We start from the raw sequence: 24,132 nt of genomic DNA, 5'->3' as shown, positions 1-24,132 counted from the left end.
TGTTGTTGTGATTTTGGGCCTTACAAAAATAAATTGATTTGATTTGATTTGATTTGATTCAATGACTCGTACACACATTCAATGACTCGTACACACATTTAAAGACTCGTACACACATTTAATGACTCGTACACACATTTAATGACTCGTACACACATTTACAGACTCGTACACACATTTAAAGACTCGTACATACATTTAAAGACTTAAAGACACGTACACACATTTACAGACTCGTACACACATTTAATGACTCGTACACACATTTAATGACTCGTACACACATTTACAGACTCGTACACACATTTAATGACTCGTACACACATTTAAAGACACATTTAAAGACTCATACAAACATTTAAAGACTTAAAGACTCGTACACACATTTACAGACTCGTACACACATTTAATGACTCGTACACACATTTACAGACTCGTACACACATTTACAGACTCGTACACACATTTAATGACTCGTACACACATTTAATGACTCGTACACACATTTAATGACTCGTACACACATTTAAAGACTCGTACACACATTTAATGACTCGTACACACATTTAATGACTCCTACACACATTTACAGACTCGAACACACATTTACAGACTCGTACACACATTTAATGACTCGTACACACATTTAATGACTCGTACACACATTTAATGACTCGTACACACATTTAAAGACTCGTACACACATTTAATGACTCGTACACACATTTACAGACTCGTACACACATTTACAGACTCGTACACACATTTAATGACTCGTACACACATTTAAAGACTCGTACACACATTTAATGACTCGTACACACATTTAATGACTCCTACACACATTTACAGACTCGAACACACATTTACAGACTCGTACACACATTTAATGACTCGTACACACAATTAAAGACTCGTACACACATTTACAGACTCGTACACACATTTAATGACTCGTACACACATTTAATGACTCGTACACACATTTAATGACTCGTACACACATTTACAGACTCGTACACACATTTAATGACTCGTACACACATTTAATGACTCGTACACACATTTAAAGACACATTTAAAGACTCGTACACACATTTACAGACTCGTACCCACATTTAAAGACTTAAAGACTCGTACACACATTTAAAGACTCGTACACACATTTAAAGACTTAAAGACTCGTACACACATTTAAAGACTCGTACACACATTTAAAGACTCGTACACACATTTAAAGACTCGTACACACATTTAAAGACTCGTACACACATTTAAAGACTCGTACACACATTAAAGACTTAAAGACTCGTACACACATTTACAGACTCGTACACACATTTAAAGACTCGTACACACATTAAAGACTTAAAGACTCGTACACACATTTACAGACTCGAACACACATTTAATGACTCGTACACACATTTAATGACTCGTACACACATTTAATGACTCGTACACACATTTACAGACTCGTACACACATTTACAGACTCGTACACACATTTAATGATTCGTACACACATTTAATGACTCGTACACACATTTAAAGACTCGTACACACATTTAATGACTCGTACACACATTTAATGACTCCTACACACATTTACAGACTCGAACACACATTTACAGACTCGTACACACATTTAATGACTCGTACACACATTTAATGACTCGTACACACATTTAATGACTCGTACACACATTTAATGACTCGTACACACATTTACAGACTCGTACACACATTTAATGACTCGTACACACATTTAATGACTCGTACACACATTTAAAGACACATTTAAAGACTCGTACATACATTTAAAGACTTAAAGACACGTACACACATTTACAGACTCGTACACACATTTAATGACTCGTACACACATTTAATGACTCGTACACACATTTAATGACTCGTACACACATTTAATGACTCGTACACACATTTAAAGACACATTTAAAGACTCATACAAACATTTAAAGACTTAAAGACTCGTACACACATTTAAAGACTCGTGACTCGTACACACATTTACAGACTCGTACACACATTTAATGACTCGTTCACACATTTAATGACTCGTACACACATTTAAAGACACATTTAAAGACTCGTACACACATTTAAAGACTTAAAGACTCGTACACACATTTACAGACTCGTACACACATTTAATGACTCGTACACACATTTAATGACTCGTACACACATTCATTGACTCGTACACACATTCAATGACTCGTACACACATTTAAAGACTCGTACACACATTTAATGACTCGTACACACATTTAATGACTCGTACACACATTTACAGACTCGTACACACATTTAATGACTCGTACACACATTTAAAGACACATTTAAAGACTCGTACATACATTTAAAGACTTAAAGACACGTACACACATTTACAGACTCGTACACACATTTAATGACTCGTACACACATTTAATGACTCGTACACACATTTACAGACTCGTACACACATTTAATGACTCGTACACACATTTAATGACTCGTACACACATTTAATGACTCGTACACACATTTAAAGACACATTTAAAGACTCATACAAACATTTAAAGACTTAAAGACTCGTACACACATTTACAGACTCGTACACACATTTAATGACTCGTACACACATTTACAGACTCGTACACACATTTACAGACTCGTACACACATTTAATGACTCGTACACACATTTAATGACTCGTACACACATTTAATGACTCGTACACACATTTAAAGACTCGTACACACATTTTATGACTCGTACACACATTTAATGACTCCTACACACATTTACAGACTCGAACACACATTTACAGACTCGTACACACATTTAATGACTCGTACACACATTTAATGACTCGTACACACATTTAATGACTCGTACACACATTTAAAGACTCGTACACACATTTAAAGACTCGTACACACATTTACAGACTCGTACACACATTTACAGACTCGTACACACATTTAATGACTCGTACACACATTTAATGACTCGTACACACATTTAAAGACTCGTACACACATTTAATGACTCGTACACACATTTACAGACTCGTACACACATTTACAGACTCGTACACACATTTAATGACTCGTACACACATTTAAAGACTCGTACACACATTTACAGACTCGTACACACATTTAATGACTCGTACACACATTTAATGACTCGTACACACATTTAATGACTCGTACACACATTTAAAGACTCGTACACACATTTAATGACTCGTACACACATTTAAAGACTCGTACACACATTTAATGACTCGTACACACATTTAAAGACTCGTACACACATTTAATGACTCGTACACACATTTAAAGACTCGTACACACATTTAAAGACTCGTACACACATTTAAAGACTCGTACACACATTTAATGACTCGTAAACACATTTAATGACTCGTACACACATTAAAGACTTAAAGACTCGTACACACATTTAAAGACTTAAAGACTCGTACACACATTTAAAGACTCGTACACACATTTAAAGACGTAAAGACTCGTACACACATTTAAAGACTCGTACACACATTTAAAGACTTAAAGACTCGTACACACATTTAAAGACTTACAGACTCGTACACTTGCTTTTTCTAATCTTCCTAGTCCATATATTCCTCTCCGTCTTGTCCCGTCGCCGCGGGCTTCTTCTTCATCGTGGATTAGATTCGGGTCAAAGAGTTGGTCGTGTAGCTCGAGTTTGAACGCTCCCGATCGCACCGCCGCTCGTAAACTCTGAGAAAACTGTAGTTGTTTAGTAGTTCGCAGCTGTATCGTTGGATGTCGCGCAAACGTATCGGCGAAGAATAAAACTGTGCTTTAGTTTTTCTGTTTGGAGGAAACAAAGGATTTAAATTGTTTTTATTTTTTAACCCTGTGTGTGCTGCACGAGCTGCTGTCAAAACCGTTCTGATAATCGTTCGTCCGTTGGTCCCGGTTACGTAACCGCGGTCTCCCTGAGCGACAAACAACAAACGCTTTGTGTCTCCGAGTGTGAAGATGTGCCGAGGCTGAAAATGAGGCGCGATTTTAATCCTGTCCAAAAACGATCTCGCGCGTTCACATTCGAGGGAGATTTACCGTTTGTGAAAAGATCTGCTCACGTTGACGTCCTTTCAGCTGAATTACATGCCACAATTCTGAATCTGCAGCTACGTTTGAAACTGCGGGCGAGGATGTGGTGCTAGTTACATCGAGCACGTGAACTGAATATAACGCTTGAGTCTCACGTCATTAGTTTAAAATTCAGTGTTTGAAGAAGAATCCATTGTCTCAGGGAGCGGACGAGATCTTGTGCCACGAGACAAAGATCGGACAAATAAAAGTGCTACAATGAAGGCAAAATATGAAATCAAATAAATCAAATTGTGAACTGAACTGCACATTTTAATCAAAGTCTGGCCTCGTTCTCATAAACCCGATATTATGTCTTTCCACACATACATTTCTACACATTCAGAGCCACGCCTTGGTCCAAGTTCCAGAGTCCAGTTTTAGCAAAAAGAGAAGATTGTGTCCGTCGTTAAAGATGCAAAAGCTCCACACAAAAAGTGGAGGTGTCGATGAGCGAGTCGCGGTGAAAGATACATACGCTCAGCAGAGGCAGATAGCGCGCTGACGTCTACGGACGGTCAAACATGGGAAAGAATCCATCTAAAAGTAAGATTGTGCCCGTCCCGGAGACGCCTGTCACGCTGGCAACGTCAAATAAATATGGGAAAGACATTCAGCCGTACTGTCCTCACTCATTACACACTTCCAGCTTGTATTTCCAGTCCCTTCTGCTGAGCGCTGTACATTTTACTCTGCGCAGTTTTGAGTTAGATTTGTGTATTTTCTGTTGTTTCTTATGATAATGTTTTTGGTGTGCAGGGAGCGTCTGAATGTGGGAGGAAACCAGCTGCTGGAGGTGAAGGCGGCTCTGGATCGCTGCGTGGCGTTCGCTGGTCGACACGTGTCCTGCACAGCACCGCCCTGAGCGCCCGCCGCAGACGCGCGTCCTGCACAGGGCCGCCCTGAGCGCCCGCCGCAGACGCGTGTCCTGCACAGCGCCGCCCTGAGCGCCCGCCGCAGACGCGTGTCCTGCACAGGGCCGCCCTGAGCGCCCGCCGCAGACGCGCGTCCTGCACAGCGCCGCCCTGAGCGCCCGCCGCAGACGCGCGTCCTGCACAGCGCCGCCCTGAGCGCCCGCCGCAGACGCGCGTCCTGCACAGGGCCGCCCTGAGCGCCCGCCGCAGACGCGCGTCCTGCACAGCGCCGCCCTGAGCGCCCGCCGCAGACGCCCGTCCTGCACAGCGCCGCCCTGAGCGCCCGCCGCAGACGCGCGTCCTGCACAGCGCCGCCCTGAGCGCCCGCCGCAGACGCGCGTCCTGCACAGCGCCGCCCTGAGCGCCCGCCGCAGACGCGCGTCCTGCACAGCGCCGCCCTGAGCGCCCGCCGCAGAGGCGCGTCCTGCACAGCGCCGCCCTGAGCGCCCGCCGCAGACGCGCGTCCTGCACAGCGCCGCCCTGAGCGCCCGCCGCAGACGCGCGTCCTGCACAGCGCCGCCCTGAGCGCCCGCCGCAGACGCGCGTCCTGCACAGCGCCGCCCTGAGCGCCCGCCGCAGACGCGCGTCCTGCACAGCGCCGCCCTGAGCGCCCGCCGCAGACGCGCGTCCTGCACAGCGCCGCCCTGAGCGCCCGCCGCAGACGCGCGTCCTGCACAGCGCCGCCCTGAGCGCCCGCCGCAGACGCGCGTCCTGCACAGCGCCGCCCTGAGCGCCCGCCGCAGACGCGCGTCCTGCACAGCGCCGCCCTAAGCGCCCGCCGCAGACACGCTCATATATCCTATACTTGAATGGAGTTCAGCCGTTTACATTTTATACATTTTGTCGTAAAACCAGCTAAATGACTTTTACCCTTCAGTGACTTTTATTTTGTTCATTCGTTTTTTAATTAAAGTAAAATTACTCTTTCTTGAGACTGAGTCATTTTTAATTAAAGTAAAATTACTACAACACTGGGGTTCAACAATGGAGAAGCCATTATCATTATTAATCATTTTACCTCTGCTTTGTACTTCTACTTAAAGGTTGAATGGACGATTTTTTTGGCCCAAATCTGAGTCTTATTTCCTCGTGGCGTGGACTGCCGATTAGTCCTGCCACGTATCAATCATAAAACGCACCTACCGCTCACCTGCAGCCGCGTGCGGTTCGTCCCCATGTTTCCGCGTGTCTAAGCGCATTGATCTATCATAATATAGTTCCCTCAGTGTATGGGACAAAATGAAGACGGAGAAAGTTCTCAAATCGCCGAAAAATCGGCCATTGCTTCTTTAAGTAATATTATTTTGAAGTAACAATACTGCTACTCGAGTCCCATTTCTCTTCCCACCTCTGATTAAAAAAAAAAAACATTTTTAGAAAGCGTTTGGTTGATTCACAGTGTTATTATGTAAGGTCATTTTTATTTTGTATTATACATTTTTTGTAATATTTTGACTTTATTCCACTATTTATTAAGCTGTACACTGTTTTTGAAGACGTTTTATGGAAATTGAAAATCCTACTTGCTCAGAGGGTAGATTTATATTTTAGAGAATAATGTTGATCATTTGCATCTTTCAAATTCAACTCTTATCCAGGCTGGGGACTGACACTGGCCTGTGGCGCTTTGTGGCTGAATCAATCCAACTTTACATTAGTTTAAATCATTCAAAAGGAAAAGCTTGAGTTTTGTTTTGTATTATAGATTTGGATCTATTTTGCATTCAACGTGAACATATTTTGTGAGAGTTTATTCTTATTAAAAAAACATCTCAAAATGTCTTCCTGGTACTTTGAGTCATTTGTAGTTACCATAGTAGTTTTATATTGATCAGAAAGAACCGCTGTTAACTTAAATAAAACCAGTAAGTGACAAATTGTACCAGATGAAAATATTCAAAGACAAATTCATGGCCTTCTGAAAAGATATAAGTTTTTACTTTTATTTTATTATTGGTTTTATATTAGTCCTGTTGAGCAAGAGCTTCAGGAAAATGCCTAGTATGTTACTTTTTCAGAATTTATACTTGTTCAAATTAGTATAGTTTTAGTAGATTAGAATATACAAAGTGTCCTTTTTGGTTCCTAGTTTTTGCACAGTTTGAATCAAAATGTTTCCTTTATTGTTCCTACTGTTGGTTTAGTCCTGGTTTAGATCTAGTTTTGATGTGGTTTATGTGCAAGTGTGAACGCACCATTATATACACATTATAAAACAAGTCATTTTCATCACAATTCTTTTTTTTTTTTACATTTTATTGCTTCCATCGATGACTTTGCATTTAGTTTTTAGCTTTTAAAGTAAATATTCCCCCGGTGACATGAGAAATCTCAGTCTCCAAAACCGCACATTTCTAGTGCAGAACACGTAAAAGTTACGCTACCAATAGTAACGAGGATTATAGTGAGGAGTTAAAAATAGACTCTGTGAGCCTCCCTCTGAACCGGTGCCACGTGTGCCACAGACTTATGAATGAGCTGGATGTGACGAGGACGTGTGGGCGGCGGCTCGGGGTCCGTTCCGGTCCGAACGAGTGGCCCGCTCGTCCTGAAGCACGCCGTCCACCAGCTCAGTGCTAATCTCTGTTAAACGACACTTGGAGGGGCAGAAAGCGAGCGGCTTGTGCGACGTCCTGATGGAAATGTCAGAATAAAAGCCTCAAACAGGACGACTCATTACATCAGAGGAAGTTAAAGATGACAGAGAGCAAGATTCTGAATTAAATGGTTTATTTAATAAGAAATGTTACAAATGTGATCATTTGCTCCGATATTCCTTCCAGAAAAGTGTCAATGCCTGACAGTTTGAACACGGGGTTTCCAGTAAATTGCACAACGTACATCAATGTCATATCACAAGAACTAAAGTTTGGTTAGCAGAAGCATTGTGCGTGTGTGGTTTGTGCACAAAAGGTACTAAAATCTGGCACGGGTTAGATTCGACTTAAAGCTATCTTTTGTAAATAAGCAGTGTATAAAAATATAAAAAAGGCCGTTTAAGATTTCAGAAATAGCAAATCAGCTGTAGTTAAAATGACAAAAAGCCATGACCGGTGTTTCTCCACTCGCACTCTAAGGCGTCAACCGCTGACCTTTCATTGAGTCCAATTTTAGAAACAAATAAACTTAAATAACTTCCAAGTCAATCACCACTTCAGGCCGTCCAAATGACCCAAGATTAACTGTCCAAAACGTTCTAGTGACAAACCATTTCAACTCATCTGGGAGAAGAAAAGCACTGTGAATTCCATGTTGGCATACGCCGAAATGAGGAGAAACAAAATATGTACAGCACAAAAACGTATGCAATATGCAAAGGCGTCATGTTGCTCTGGGCAACACCCCCCCCTAATATAAGTCAGTCTTCACTGAAGACCCCTCTATCCATAGCCCCGCCCCCACATACCCGCTCACACACAGGACATCACAAAAACACGATTACGTCACTAAGCCTGTTAGTTTGGAAAAGGGTGAAGCTCTGAAGCTCGCCGCTCTCACTCGGACACGGGCGACGGAGCGGTGGTGCAGTCGTTCCACTCGTCCATCTCCGGGTTGTAGACCTCGATGGTGTTGAGGAAGTCGTTGCCGTCGAAGCCGCCCACAGCGTAGATGGAGTTCCCGAGCATGGCCACGCCGGCGTTACTGCGGGAGATGGTCATGTTTCCCAGCATCCTCCACTCGTTGCGCAGCGGGTCGTAGACCTCCACGCAGCGCAGCGCGTGCGAGCCGTCGAAGCCGCCCACCACAAACAGTTTGCCTGGACAGAGGTTTCCCGCTTTAAGAACCGCGTCACTCAGACTCGTCACCGGGTCAAACGAGCTCTTACCTGTGTGGACGGCAACGCCGGCTCCTCTGCGCGCCACGTTCATGGGGGCCACGAGGGTCCAGGTGTTGTTCTCGGGGTTGTAGCGCTCAACGCTGTTCAAACAGTTCCACGACTCGGCTCCACCGATGGCGTACATGAAGCCCTCCAGCTCGCACACGGCCGCCTGGTGCCTCCCTGAAACGGGCACAACGCCGTCATTAGCCTTCATGCGGTTGGAGGACGCATTTGTTCAACTCGAGTGACTTACTGATGTTGAGAGAAGCACAGTTGGCCCACGTCTTGGACACGGGCTCAAAAGCGTCACAGTTCTTCAGGCCTTTCTGCCCACAGGGGTCAGAACCTCCCACCACGTACAGTTTGTTGTTCAAGGAGCAGACGCCTTGGGAAAAGACACCACGATGAGTACAAGGACGCGCTGGGACAATGCTCGGCGGTGGCGGAGGACGACTCACCTGCGTTGCAGCGGTTGGTCCTGAGCTCTGGCACCTGAACCCACTCGTCGGCGTGCGGATCGTACGTCTCGCCACAGCTCAGCTCGTCAGAATGTCCGTTTGACCCTCCGATCACGTAAAGCTGACCCTGAAAGCACGAGGCCATATTCACTTTACATTACACAACCAAGAGACACGAGAACAAATGTGGGACGGACGTGTTGCTGCACCACAATAATAATAATGAAACAACTTTATGTCACTGACAAATACTCTACATGTGCAATACAGTTAAAAGAATATGAGATGCAAGAAATAAAATGACACATTCAACCTTCTGCAGCCCAAATCTCATCTTTCTAACACAAATTCCAATTAGCGCAAAGAAAACGCAAGTATTGACTGGACGATGAGTCGATGTGGTAGTTATGGTGACGGGCCTTAGCGCCAGGATGGTCTTAAGCGGTTAAAGCCGGTTTACCATTAGCACAGCCATCTGAAAGCGAGCGCGGGGGGTCCGCATGGGGGCGATGAAGGTCCAGTTGTCCTCGGCGGGGTCGTAACTCTCCACAGTCCTGAGACACTCCTCTCGGTTGTAGCCTCCTGCGCAAAACAAACGATATATATTGAAGTTAAACCCACTCTCGGCATTTAGCGCCCCCTGTCGACTGGCCCCGATCCCCCCCCTGGACCGGTTTGACCAGGAGCGCTTTGGAGCTTTCTTTTCGTTGCGTCTTTTATTGTCTCCTTCTGTAATTGGGTTTAGAGAATAAGATGCCGTGTCAAACAGGAAGCTGCAGCTAGTACCCCGCTGGGTCAAACGGGCCGGGTCATTTGGGCCTAAATTGAGCCTAACCCCACTGGGCTTCGTTTGGCCCCGTTCCAGTCTTCGTTTGGTCCCGAGCTTGTTCAGTCCCAGTTCTGGTGGGATGCGTCCACACTTGAGCAGGAGACACTTTCGGACCGTCTCAAGAGTGGAAACCCGCCCGCCCTGTCGCCCCGCCCACCCTGTCGCCCCGCCCCGTCGCCCCGCCCACCCCGTACCTGCTGCGACGAGTTTGCCGTCGAGCGCCGCGATGCCGAGTCCCGAGCGAGCGTACTGCATCGGGGACAGCGGGTGCTCCTCCAGGTCCTCGGGCTGGGCCTCGAAGCTCAGGCTCTTGAGCAGGCAGGGCGTGGCCGAGGGGGACGTCTGAGGGCTGCTGCGGCCGTGGAGGAAGATCACGCACAGCACGCCGTCCAGCACCGCCAGGCACAGGTGCGTGTTGTCTGCGGGACAGCGAGCACGTTACGGCCGGTCTCCGGGAGCGCGGCTTAAAACCGTTTCAATTCAGAACGTTTGTGTGCGTCGAGCGCGTTTTTAAGCGCGGTTGGACTGAATTGCTACATTAACTGTTGACTGTGTTATAATCGCTTTCTTCCATTAGTTTACTCTGCATTTTTTGAGTAAAACATTTCCATCGCACTAGTTCAGACTGAAATAAATCAGGAAAAGTACATCTTTAAACCGTTTTTAAGACGACATTCTGCATTCAAACTCATGTCCACTACAGTATTTACCGGCCTATAAGTCGCACATTTTTTCATAGGTTTGGCCGGGGTGCGACTTGTACTCCAGAAAGACTTATATGTGATATTATTCCTTATTTTCACACTGACAACCACAAGAGGGCGCTGTAGGCTCTAAGCGACACAGAAGAAGAATCTGCACTTCCTCTACCTCTGGAGTTTGTGGAGTTGTTTAGAAGTGACACAGAGGAAGAAGAATTCAATGGATTTAGTGATTTGGGGTAAAACTGATGCTTTGGTAAACTTGTTAGCATGTTCTTTATGCTATAGTTATCTGAATAACTGTTAATATGTTACGTTAACATACCAGACACTTACCACAGTTCGTTGTCTGTGCGTCATGTAGCTGAAGGTGTTAGCGTTAGCATACGTACACCTATTCACCATGTTCTCTAATCTGTTATTATTTTAAACTGCATTTCAAGATTAAATGTTTGTTCTTGGTCTTGGATTTTATCGAATAAATTTACCCAAAAATGAGACTTATACTCATTAGCTGACATTGTGATCGATCTACACATGTGGGAGAATTTAAGCATAACAAGTCCTTATTTACCACTAGTTCAGCCTGAAATGAGTCTGAAGCACATTTACTGTCTGAAATGGTTTTAGGAACGTTCTGAATTCAAAAAGGGTCACGCACACTGCCCCCTGCGTGCCGCTGGGCCTTACTTGTGGTCTTCTCAGAGGCGATGTACTTCCACTCTTTCCGGGCCGACTGTTTGGGTGCGTTCGCCGCCTGGTTGGAGGGCGACAGGCTTCCACTGGAGCTGCAGCTCATCTGCCTCTGGGCGCTTTCGCGTGCGGGCTTCTTCTGCAAGAGCACAGTGCAGCTATAGAAGCCACGCCAGCACCAACGACCGGCCCCACGACAACCGACCGACACGGCCAAACCACAGCAGAGAAGCCGTCTGAGCTAACGGCTACAAGCAGCACTGCACTCGCAACTCTAACTCTGAACCTAGAGCCTCTGACGGCGCTCAACAGCTTTAGCCAGGAAGGTGAAACTGACCGCGGCTTCGCAGAATGATTTTAATATATTTAACTAGTTAAACAAACCGTTTAGTGCTCAAGATGCTAAGGTGTCAAGATGAAGACAATTTGAACTTTGCTTTGTCCATTTCTCAGATTTATACATAAAATGTAAAAATAACTGAAGCTAAAGTGATTCGCTCGCTGTCGAGTACCTGCACAAACTGAAGCTAAAGTGACTCGCTCGCTGTCGAGTACCTGCACAAACTGAAGCTAAAGTGACTCGCTCGCTGTCGAGTACCTGCACAAACTGAAGGTGGTTGTCGTCACCAAACACCTCACTGTGGCCCTCAATCAGCAGGCCGCCATCCACCAGCTTATGGTCAGGCGAGTAGTACAGCGTTTGCACCTGTAAGACAAACAGGAACAACACCCATGTGGCTGTGTCCATGGCAACAAAAAGAAGAGCCCCCACCACGTTTCGGGGGGGAACAAGAAAACACGCCGACTGCGGCTCGGAAGGAAAGGCTGGAAAAGGAGATGCCCGGTTCTTCAATCTGAGGAAACGTATTTAAGATTAAGAGGCGCTGCAGACTGAGGCGTTTACTCGTCCCGTCGCCGTGGAAACTCTTCACTCTCATCTAAAAGAAAAGCTGGTGAAGACAAAGAGCTGCCTCTGGATCTTCATGGTCCATCCTTTAGCTGGAGCCGCTCGCGTCGCTCCAGGAGACAACACTGTGGTTATAAAAGATAATCCTTCGACACGTCCGGCGTTTAGGGGCGTTTACCTCGCTAACACCAGCGGGACGCCGCGTGGAAGCGTTTGCACCAATGTTCCTTTTCCATGACCAAATGTGGTGTTCCCCGTGCGCTAATGCAGTGTTTTATTCCGTGTTGGGTTCAGTGGCATGAGTCCACTTGGCACAGGTTTGAAAAAGATTGATCCATGGGTTTTAAGCTGGTTAAATGTAAATATATTAAATTATTTTCACATGTTGAGAGATGTTTCAATTCTTAAGTGTTTTAACCATTTCGATACTATAGACTTAATGTCAATTTGTATACAATCAAAAATGCAATTACATTAAAAAATAAAACTACATCTGGTTGCAAAGAATCTCTACAGTCTGATTTAGATGAATTAACTTTTCAGGAGTGGTACAGTTTTGTCCCATTTATGTGAATCTTTCAGTATTGACATTGACATTTAGTTCAGATTGTTTACTTTTTTACTTTATGGAGGTGCTCGTCGTTTGAGTTTCAGCTTTAGTATTTTAGTAGTCGACGGTTGTTTGTTTTGAAGACCAATGAAGAAATCTGTGTAAAACGGAAATAAACTTGAGGGAATATTTACAGTGTTTAAGGGACGAAACTAAGAATCGGTTTATTCTTTTTGCCTTTTACGAGCCGATCGACCGTCGCGGGCCTCGTCGGTATAATTTCACTATTGTCAAATCGCGAGGTTGCCGCGGCGTTCTTGCGGTGCATCTGTATTCGGGGGCGCACAGACGGGGGCACAGTGCTGCTCGGCTGTCCTCCCCCTCTGACTCATTACCCTGGTGGCTCAGTCGTGGCTCCTCAGTCCGGCTCCTGCTGCTGCTGCTAATAAACCTACAGGAGAGATAAATCAACGGGGAGGAGCGCCTGTTAGTGCTGGGTCCACAACAACAACTCCTGTCAGACAGTAAAGTCACAGTCACGGGTCAAACCTGTGCAAAACCCGAGCGTGCGGAGCGCTTACAGTCTCCGGACGGGGTCGTGTGTAAAAATAATCACAAAAAAAAACAGCCACATACCCAAAGGAAAACTGTAGGAATAAAAGACAAAAGAGCAAACACCAGCTCTTTTTTTTAAAGGCTCACCTCTGATTTGCAGTTTGGAAATCGGGGAGAAGTTGCTTACAGCCAAAACCTCAACAAATCAGAGGAAAAAACAAAGAACAGTCCCGACGTAACAGCGTGACACGCCCCTTTTTCTATTTCGGCCCCCTGAGTGACTCGTTAATGTCAAAAACAGGCGGGGTCGGGCGTGGGGGGAGGGGGAGGCGGTGAGTGTGGAAAAAAGGACAAGCGCTCGTGTACTGACCTCCTCCATCAAGCGCTCCAGGTGGTCCCCGTTCTCCCACAGGCTCCGCTGCACCCAGCTCAGCACCTTTGAGTACAGCTTCCCGTTACTGGGCAGGGCCAGGTTGTCTTCTAGCATTACTTCTAACTGTGAACAGAGACGGCAGCGCGTTAGGAAGGGAGGAGGAGGAGTAGTAGTAGTAGTAGTAGTAGTAGTAGTAGGAAGAGTAGTAGGAAGAGTAGTAGTAGGAAGAGGAGGAGTAGTAGTAGGAAGAGGAGTAGTAGTAGTAGTAGTAGTAGGAAGAGTAGTAGTAGGAAGAGGAGGAGTAGTAGTAATAGGAAGAGGAGGAGTAGTAGTAGTAGTAGGAAGAGTAGTAGTAGTAGTAGTAGGAAGAGGAGGAGTAGTAGTAGTAGTAGTAGGAAGAGTAGTAGTAGTAGGAAGAGTAGTAGTAGTAGTAGGAAGAGTAGTAGTAGTAGTAGGAAGAGTAGTAGTAGTAGGAAGAGTAGTAGTAGTAGTAGTAGTAAGAGTAGTAGTAGTAGTAGGAAGAGTAGGAAGAGTAGTAGTAGTAGTAGGAAGAGTAGTAGGAGTAGGAAGAGTAGGAGTAGTAGTAGTAGTAGTAGGAAGAGTAGGAGTAGTAGTAGTAGTAGTAGGAAGAGTAGTAGGAGTAGTAGGAGTAGTAGGAGTAGTAGTAGTAGTAGTAGTAGTAGGAAGAGTGGTAGTAGTAGTAGTAGGAAGAGTAGTAGTAGTAGTAGTAGTAGTAGTAGTAGTAGTAGGAAGAGTAGTAGTAGTAGGAAGAGTAGTAGTAGTAGGAAGAGTAGTAGTAGTAGTAGTAAGAGTAGTAGTAGTAGTAGGAAGAGTAGTAGTAGTAGTAGTAGGAAGAGTAGTAGGAGTAGGAAGAGTAGGAGTAGTAGTAGTAGGAAGAGTAGTAGGAGTAGTAGTAGTAGTAGTAGGAAGAGTGGTAGTAGTAGTAGTAGTAGTAGGAAGAGTGGTAGTAGTAGTAGTAGGAAGAGTAGTAGTAGTAGTAGTAGTAGTAGTAGTAGTAGGAAGAGTAGTAGTAGTAGTAGGAAGAGTAGTAGTAGTAGGAAGAGTAGTAGTAGTAGTAGGAAGAGTAGTAGTAGTAGGAAGAGTAGTAGTAGTAGGAAGAGTAGTAGTAGTAGTAGTAGTAGGAAGAGTAGTAGGAGTAGGAAGAGTAGGAGTAGTAGTAGTAGGAGTAGGAAGAGTAGGAGTAGTAGGAGTAGGAAGAGTAGGAGTAGTAGTAGTAGTAGTGGGAAGAGTAGTAGTAGTAGTAGTAGTAGTAGTAGTAGTAGTAGGAAGAGTAGTAGGAGTAGGAAGAGTAGTAGGAATAGTAGGAGTAGTAGGAAGAGTAGTAGTAGTGGTAAGAGTAGTAGTAGTAGTAGTAGTAGTAGGAAGAGTAGTAGTAGTAGTAGTAGTAGTAGTAGTAGTAGTAGTAGTAGTAGTAGTAGGAAGAGTAGTAGTAGTAGGAAGAGTAGTAGTAGTAGTAGTAGTAGTAGGAAGAGTAGTAGTAGTAGGAGTAGGAAGAGTAGGAGTAGTAGTAGTAGTAGTAGTAGGAAGAGTAGTAGTAGTAGGAGTAGGAAGAGTAGTAGTAGTAGGAGTAGGAAGAGTAGTAGTAGTAGTAGGAAGAGTAGTAGTAGTAGGAAGAGTAGTAGTAGTAGTAGTAGTAGTAGGAAGAGTAGTAGGAGTAGGAAGAGTAGGAGTAGTAGTAGTAGTAGTAGTAGGAAGAGTAGTAGGAGTAGGAAGAGTAGGAGTAGTAGGAGTAGTAGGAGTAGGAAGAGTAGTAGTAGTAGTAGTAGTAGGAAGAGTAGTAGGAGTAGGAAGAGTAGGAGTAGTAGTAGTAGGAAGAGTAGTAGGAGTAGGAAGAGTAGGAGTAGTAGTAGTAGGAAGAGTAGTAGTAGTAGTAGTAGTAGTGGGAAGAGTAGTAGTAGTAGTAGGAGTAGTAGTAGTAGTAGGAAGAGTAGTAGGAGTAGGAAGAGTAGTAGGAATAGTAGGAGTAGTAGGAAGAGTAGTAGTAGTAGTAAGAGTAGTAGTAGTAGTAGTAGTAGGAAGAGTAGTAGTAGTAGTAGTAGTAGTAGGAAGAGTAGTAGTAGTAGGAAGAGTAGTAGTAGTAGTAGTAGTAGGAAGAGTAGTAGTAGTAGGAAGAGTAGTAGTAGTAGTAGTAGTAGGAAGAGTAGTAGTAGTAGGAGTAGGAAGAGTAGTAGTAGTAGTAGTAGTAGGAAGAGTAGTAGTAGTAGTAGTAGGAAGAGTAGTAGGAGTAGGAAGAGTAGGAGTAGTAGTAGTAGGAAGAGTAGTAGGAGTAGGAAGAGTAGGAGTAGGAGTAGTAGTAGTAGTAGTAGTAGTAGGAAGAGTAGTAGTAGTAGTGGGAAGAGTAGTAGTAGTAGGAAGAGTAGTAGTAGTAGTAGTAGTAGTAGTAGTAGTAGTAGTAGTAGGAAGAGTAGTAGTAGTAGTAGTGGGAAGAGTAGTAGTAGTAGGAAGAGTAGTAGTAGTAGTAGTAGTAGGAATAGTAGGAGTAGTAGTAGTAGTAGTAGGAGTAGGAGTAGTAGTAGTAGTAGTAGTAGGAAGAGTAGTAGTAGTAGTAGTAGGAAGAGTAGTAGTAGGAAGAGTAGTAGTAGTAGGAGTAGGAAGAGTAGTAGTAGTAGGAGTAGGAAGAGTAGGAGTAGTAGGAGTAGGAAGAGTAGGAGTAGTAGTAGTAGGAAGAGTAGTAGGAGTAGGAAGAGTAGGAGTAGGAGTAGTAGTAGTAGTAGTTAGCCCCACCTACGCAGTACAAAGCCCTCCAGGTTTAACCCCTCGACCTTCACACATTTTACAATCCTACATTTTCTATACGTGGCTAATCTTAGAGTTAATCTGTGAGATCTTTAAAAGTGCAACATGGAGGTCTTAAGATCCACTTCTATTCACCCTGTGTCTCTTTAGTTTTATTATATATAGTGTATTTATTTTTCTGTTACCGGTACTTTTTATTTACATTTTTTTTTTAAACATGACTATTGTTTCAGAATATCATTTTAGAGTTTTATCATTATATTTCACTGGGAGATTATTTTTTGCAGCACTTTTCAGTAAATAAATTCAATAAATACAATATTGCCAAACTACATGCCATTTGTTCCACACTTGGGCATTAAAGTCAAGCCAGGTTACAGGTCAGCTCTGTGGAGAGGCAAGCAGACTTACAGCACGTTTTTCAATTGTTAGCAATTTATAAAAACGACTGCATTTCAATACATTTGTGACACTGGATACAAGAAAAAGTCACGGGTGCAGACAAACTGTGACTGACCTGCGCAAATGTTACAGAGTGAACTTTAAAGACAAACAAGTGCTACGGAGCGTGACACAATAACGGGAATAAATGCATGACTTTGAGTCCAGTGTCAGGTTCATAAAGTCGTGTCCTCATCTTAAATAAAACCGCCGGTCATAATTTTGATGTCCATGATAAAGTCATGTTGCCGTGGCATTTGTCAATTTCTATCTAAACATTGCCCCTTTTGAAAGTCCTGAAAACCCCACAGCAGAGGCATCGGAAGTGTTGGAAGTGTTGGAAGTGTTGGAAGTGTTGGAAGTGTTGGAAGTGTTGGAAGTGTTGGAAGTGTTGGAAGTGTTGGAAGTGTTCACCTTGAGGCGAGGGAGTTTGAGGAAGTCCTCCTGTTCAGACACTTGCAGAAGATGCTCCTGGATGAAGGCGTCCACTTTGGCCAAAACTCGGCCGTCTCCCATGGAGCTGGCAAAGTTCCGGAAAGAAATGGCGTTCTGGGAATCCACCTTTGAGAGCAGGTAGTCGCCACAGATCTGGAGCGATGAACGGCACGGTTAGAACTTGTCGGCGTTATGCATTTAGTTTACGGTTTAATTCATTTACAGTCGTGCAACGTGAAATCAAACTGATCGAATAGTGTCAAAATGTTTCATCATATTTAGTGTTGGAGACTCTGGAGCATATTTGTGTTTATTCTTCTCATTTTAAAAATGAGAAGAATAAAAATATGAATAAAAATAAGAATACGAAAGAGACGACGAAGAAAGAGAATACTACGAAGACGAAGAATACTACGAAGGAGAATACGAAGAATACTACGAAGGAGAAGAATACTACGAAGGAGAATACTACGGAGAAGAATACTGCGAAGGAGAAGAATACTACGAAGGAGAATACTACGGAGAAGAATACGAAGAAGGAGAATACGAAGAAGGATACTACGAAAGAGAATACATCGAAGACGAAGATTACGAAGTAGACGAAGAATACGAAGAAGAATACTAAGAAGGAGAATACGAAGAAGAATACTACGAAGGAGAAGAATACTACGAAGGAGAAGAATACTAAGAAGGAGAATACGAAGGAGAAGAATACTACGAAAGAGAATACATCGAAGACGAAGAATACGAAGAAGAATACTAAGAAGGAAAATACGAAGGAGAATACTACGAAGGAGAATACCAAGAAGCATACGAAGAAGGAGAATACGAAGAAGGAGAATACGAAGAAGAAGCATACGAAGGAGAATACGAAGAAGAAGCATACGAAGAAGGAGAATACAAAGGAGAATGCTAAGGAGAATACGAAAGAGAATACTACGAAGGAGAATACGAAGGTTTTATTATACAATTACATGAAATTGCCAAATCAGTCCATATCATCTTTGCTCATAAACTTAATCACTTTATTCAAAACCTTTAATTGTTTTTGAAAGAACTATAAATTGAACAATAAAAGAAAAGGATTGGGGTGGATTGTTTTACCTGTTTGACGCGCTCCATCTTAAAGCGTCTGGCTGCAGAGTACACGTCCTTCACCAGCTCTCTGTCCGCCTTCAGCCTGTCAAATCACCACAAACACGTCGTCAGGGCGTGGTCGAGTTCTCAGAGTGTCGCAGTGTGCCCCTCAGTGTGCCCGTGCGCCCCTCGCTTACTGTGCAGTGTAGGCGTAGTTGAGCAGCACCTCCACAGCCTCCGGGTCCAGGTCTTCAAAAGTCACGTGGGAGACGCCGTGAGGCTCCAGGTCGCTGTTAAAGATCTCGAACAGGTACGGACTGCAGCAGGCCAGGACGGCACGGTGAGCCATCAGCTCGTGCCCGCGCACCTGGGGAGGAAAAAAACAAGAAACGCCGCCGTCAAATATGTGCAGAACGTGTTACTGTGAGAAGAATCTGAAATCCTTAACATTTACTTATTCCTTTAGTATGTGAAGATAAAAAGCAGCATACATTAAAGTGACGTATGACAGGTTTGAATAATTCTAATCTAGACTATATTTGGTATATTTATACTTGTTATATATAGTTTCCCACAAATCAAGTATAAGTATTTGTGGAGAAAACGCTGGAAAAATCTGTAGAAAATGACAGGAAGTGACATCACACCAGGGACACTCATTACAGTCAAAGTTTATGCAGAATTTACACAAATAAACTCTTTTGACTGTCTAAACATGAATTCAACAAAAATAAAGTCGCTCTCATGTATTTTTTATTTGTCAATGAAATAAAAAAAAAAAATTGGCCAAGTGTTTGCTGGGCGATTTCCTAGTGTGATGTCACCAATTACAAACAGGAAGTGAAATTATAAAATCTAAAAAATCTGCTATTCTGTGATATTTGTTTTATTTGTTTATTTTAAATGGTAAAATTCCAAATATATTCATCTTAACTGCATTTTAGTTCAATGAGTCGTCCGACCTGTAGGGGGGGCTTTAGGTTTAAAACTGAACATGCCAAAAATCATCAAAAGAAACTACATTTATATCAAAATGAAGACAAAATGTATCCGTTTCTTAGATTTTGAAAGCGGTTTGAAAATAGTCAAAATGTTATTAAAATATTGTAACACTCAGACGTGAGTCTGAGTGTCTCTGAGAGTCTCGAGTCCGGCTTTCGCCCTCCTGACCTTTCATTAACCCTCAGCGCCGCCTCAGACTGCTAAAGGTCAGGCCCTCCTAAAGGTCACGCCCGCTCACGCTCGTAACCTTACCTGAAGTCTAACGTCGCAGAACTGACCGCTCTTTCTCAGAGCGTTCATTTTGGCCACAGTGGAGTCCAGGAAACTCTCGTCCTCGAAGATCAAATATCCGTTTGGAGTCATCTTGGTGAGTTTTCAAAGATTTGCCTGCGAAAATGCCCAAAACACCGTGCATTACAAAACCAGAAGGGGCTTTATTACACTCGGCTCCCCTGACCGTTCATCTGAGCAACGTGGCCACGGCCGGCTCCATTAATTGATGACCACAGCGCGCGGGACGAGGATTAGGCTTAATGTGAACCGTGTACTATAATCCCGTGTCGTGCAGGAGTAATGGTCTTACCTAATAGAGAGCAATTCAAATCCAAGGAAGAGCGACTACCGCGAGGAGAACAGGAAACACCGGGGGTCCTCTTCACCCGACGTGGGGGGGCGCAGTTAGAAGAAATGCCGGGCGACGACGCGGCCGGACAAACTATCAGGCTTGAAGCGACCGTAATCAAGTCCTCGGGAACCCGTCGGCTATAGACTGGCTCCTATCCTGTGTTGGTCAAACATTGTAACCTGGGGGAGGAGACAAGGAACAGAAATAAGTCTTTTTACGAGTGGCTTTTAGTGCAGGGTCGTTAGCGTGAGCGAGACACACATGGGGGGGTTGCGACCAAAAGACGAGTCGGTAACTTTCCAAAAGCAGTCAATATTTGCTCAAAATTAAGGCAGAAACAAGCGACGAATCGCAACTGATCGATTCAAAACAACTGGACAAATAGTAATGAAGCAGGAATTACATCAAAATGACACGGAAAACATGCACATTATTAAACTTTCTGAATGAAAACCGTCTTTGCCCGTTATATTCCACCAAAACATCCAAAAAACAGCATTTCTTGAGCTTTTTCTGAGTCAGTTCTCAAAATGTTCACTTCAAGTACTGCTTAAGAGATCTTTAGCGTGTTCCGAGTACCACTGGACGTAAAGGCTAAATCTGGACTATACTTGAGTCTATACTTTCACGGCAGGTCTAAAAAAAGGACTATACACCTGAACGAGAGTTTAAACCAAAAATTACCCAACGAGAGACGTAAAACTGGATTAAAAATCGACTCTAATCTATTTGCCAAACTTCTGCGATAAACAAAAAGCTACATTTAAAAAACGGATTTGCAACATAATCAAACCGGCAAATTCACCACACAATTTCAGACAGTCGTTTCCGTACTTGAGCAAGTCGAAGGGAACAAAAACAAGCTTTTCCATGTCCGTGGTTTGAGGGAAAAAAACGTCTTCAAATGTCTTGCCACGAATGCCACAAAGTTAAAGCGTTAAATCTGTGTTGCGCCTGTAGCCATGTCCCTCTCCCGTCTGAAGGTCTGAAGTCGAGCCTCTTCTGTTCTAGCGCACGTGTCTGGACGAGCCCCCTGCGCTGGCTCCTCCCCCCCAGGAAGTCTCACCGGCCAATCGGGACAACGAGGAGGGTCGCCCCCGCCCCTTCCAAGTGACTTGATGTCTTTGTAATGTTAAAAAAAAGGATTGCAACTCGACTTCTTCGCCCGAGACCGCGTTTAAGTTGTCGATTTCAATGCACACGTGTCGTTTCGCCCGTCGCCCCGGAGACGAAGCTCGGACAAAAGGCTAACAAAGTGTGGAACTCACTAAAAAAAGGTCTCGAGCATTTGTTCGGTCGAGCGCCAGAACAACCGGTATTTCAGATTGAGGCGACGGAGCGCAGCTGTCGGGGGTCGCCGGGGAAACCGTATCCAACGCCCAACGTGTCGGCTTTCGAGGAGGGCCGAGCGCGCGCCGTCGAAACGCAAGACATTTATGGAACAGTTGGGCGCGTTACATAAGACGAGGAGCGCTGCGAAACACCCGTGACATTTTGGGATCCGGTGGGCGCAGAAAGGAGTGCATTTATTTGAAAGATCCGGTTAAAAAAAAAAAAGAAGCATATTTTAAATCATCCGGGGGCGTTAACGTGTGAGGTCTGTGAGCAGAGTTGCCGCGGTAATCCAAGAATCGCATGGGTGTCGTTTGTTTGTCGAGGTCTAAACTAAAACTACAGCGTCAACAGGTTCTAGAAAGAAGACGTTTTGCCGTTTGCGAAAGGCGTTAAACGAGTTCGGTTCGCAGCCCCGTTGGAAAACTGGCGAGTCGCGTCGGGATTTGACCGTTAAAATCAGAGCGAACGAACCGGTTGCTGCTCTTGGACCCCCGAGGAGGAGGAGTCTGTGTATGGCACGGGCGGGCATCATCTCCCACTTTCGCCAGTTATGACACATCTGGCCGGTGAAAGTTCAAACTGGCGCCACTTCTTCCTCCGCCCACGCACTTTGGTCTGACGCTGCACTCTACGCGGTTTCCCCGGTTACCCCGAGCGTGCCCCGCCCTCCAGTTTACTCTGCGTTGATGAACGAACATACAGGAACATTTTGTGCTGATCAAATGAACATACAGGAACATTTTGTGCTGATCAAATGAACATACAGGAACATTTTGTGCTGATCAAATGAACATACGGGAACATTTTGTGCCGACTTCAGGTTAAACATAAACAGGGCAATGAATAAACATGATGCAAATTTAAATATTCAAATTAAACAATGAGGTCTATTTCGTTTTAGTCATTTACCTTATTTTATTGTCGTTATTCTTTCGCCGTTCTACTTGTGCGTCACTTTATTCAACTTCTACGGAATTGTTTAAGAGGGCCGCAAAATTGAGCAATAATCAACCATTGAAAAATATCAAAGTAGCAATCATAATCCTGACTATACGGACTAAAACTAAACGACAGAGGTGGCAAAAATGTCAGAATATAATAGTACCATTTATAATTTCATTATACACTTTATTCATGAATTCTAATGAAATCTAGACGCAGTCAGTCTCCATATTTCAACCTTTATTTGGTTACCGTATTTTCCTGACTATAAGTTGCACCAGCCAAAAAATGCATAAGGGAGAAGAAAAAAACATAAGTCGCACTGGAGTATGAAATGCAGTTGCAAGTGTGAAAATAACAAATAATATCACATATAAGTCGCCCCGGGAGTATAAGTCGCACCCCGGACAAACCTATGAAAAAAGGTGCAACTTATAGTCCGGAAAATACAGTAATTTTGTGTATTTAAAAGAAAAGTCTCAATCGTTTCAGTCGCCAACTACACAAGAAGTTACTAAAAGGGAAATGTTAAAGTTGCGGTAAGAGTCAGTGAGCGAGAATCACACGCTTGGCAACCATTGGACTAAACCAAACAAACAAAAGGCCTGACGGGCAGAGAGAGGAGGCAGAGAGAGCGCGTTCACAACTTTGTCTCAGTCTCTCTCTTTCTCCATGTTTCCATCCGATTAGTCCCGGTACAGGCTGAAAAATCGACGCCTGTTCTACCGCCCTCTAGCGGCCGAGCGCGGCGGCGCAGGGGCCCGTTTCACCAGACGCGCAGTGGAAATTTACAGACACAACGCTTTGGACATAGATTTACCACGTGCCCGGAGCAACAACTAAAAGTAGTAGCGTTGTGAAATCTACTGTTCAATGTAAACGCGTTAACAGGAAGCGATTGAGCGCGTGAAAATGCGTTAAAATCACAAAATAAAAGCGGGAACACTTAAGAGTCACAGATGGTTTCAGAGCTGTTTTTTCAGTGAGAGTCTGAACAATGACTTTGTGCAAGAATGGCACAGTTACGACGCAGTAAGATCTAAATAAAAGTGTTTTCTTGAGCAGATGAGTCAATGTTGGGCTTGTTTAATGAGACTGAAACCGCAAACAGGAAGTCTACATCCTTCCAGGCCAGCTCAGGGCCAACAAACTATTACGACACGAGACGAGCAAATATTGGAAACAAATATATATATATATATATAATAAACAAAAGCACAGGATGTACCCGCGGAACGGTCTCGGGTTTGGCATCCTCCTCCTCCTCCTCCTCCTCCTCCTCCTCCTCCTCCTCCTCCTCCTCCTCCATGATGATGATGTCTCGGTCTATACATCCGCTTGTGTTCTATGGGCGCGCGCGGTGCGTAAAAACGAGCACAACGCCGCCGCCATCTCAAAGTGGGTCAGGAACCAAAGCCCCCCAGTAACACCGTGATTAACTGCACTTTTGCCCGGGATTACACACACACACGCGCGCGCCGACGTTGCAAAAAAATCACCACGAGGCCGGGGCGACGTCTCCCGCCAACCCACGCGCCCCGCCACACGCAAAGACACGC

General features: G+C 44.3%; 2 protein-coding genes across 2 annotated transcripts in view; one reads left to right on the top strand and one right to left on the bottom strand.

The window, feature by feature from the left end:
* Positions 1-5,200, top strand: part of swt1 (SWT1 RNA endoribonuclease homolog) — a 45,348-nt gene extending 40,148 nt beyond the window's left edge. Inside the window, exon 17 of the mRNA XM_072439082.1 lies at positions 4,919-5,200. Within this exon, the coding sequence (XP_072295183.1) occupies positions 4,919-5,024 (106 nt within the window). The 3' untranslated portion in view covers positions 5,025-5,200. The remainder of the gene's footprint in view (positions 1-4,918) is intronic.
* Positions 5,201-7,786: 2,586 nt separating this feature from the next.
* Positions 7,787-20,475, bottom strand: ivns1abpa (influenza virus NS1A binding protein a). Its single transcript, XM_072439077.1, has 14 exons — positions 20,255-20,475; positions 19,924-20,058; positions 18,867-19,036; positions 18,697-18,772; positions 17,572-17,745; positions 13,957-14,082; positions 12,173-12,280; positions 11,572-11,713; positions 10,375-10,599; positions 9,812-9,933; positions 9,352-9,478; positions 9,147-9,278; positions 8,900-9,073; positions 7,787-8,830 (listed from the first exon to the last, which is right to left on the bottom strand). The coding sequence occupies exons 2-14, from the start codon at positions 20,032-20,034 to the stop codon at positions 8,568-8,570; spliced, it is 1,950 nt and encodes a 649-aa protein (XP_072295178.1). The 5' UTR covers positions 20,035-20,058; positions 20,255-20,475; the 3' UTR covers positions 7,787-8,567.
* Positions 20,476-24,132: the final 3,657 nt, after the last annotated feature.

Source organism: Eucyclogobius newberryi, unplaced genomic scaffold, assembly GCF_026437365.1.
Source record: "Eucyclogobius newberryi isolate DKJ021-1_F unplaced genomic scaffold, fEucNew1.0.hap1 SCAF_9, whole genome shotgun sequence".
NCBI classification, from domain to species: domain Eukaryota; kingdom Metazoa; phylum Chordata; class Actinopteri; order Gobiiformes; family Gobiidae; genus Eucyclogobius; species Eucyclogobius newberryi.
This window is presented reverse-complemented; position numbering and strand designations above follow the sequence as displayed.

What these genes read in the sequence shown, in the direction of transcription:
- ivns1abpa (XM_072439077.1), bottom strand. Translation starts at nt 20,034, where the DNA reads ATGACTCCAAACGGATATTTGATCTTCGAGGACGAGAGTTTCCTGGAC. An exon ending in TGGAGCGCTTGATGGAGGAG is followed by an intron (nt 12,281 to 13,956) that starts GTCAGTACACGA and finishes TTTGTCTTACAG; the next exon opens with GTGCAAACGCTGTACTACTC. An exon ending in ACCACCTTCAGTTTGTGCAG is followed by an intron (nt 11,714 to 12,172) that starts GTACTCGACAGC and finishes GTGCTCTTGCAG; the next exon opens with AAGAAGCCCGCACGCGAAAG.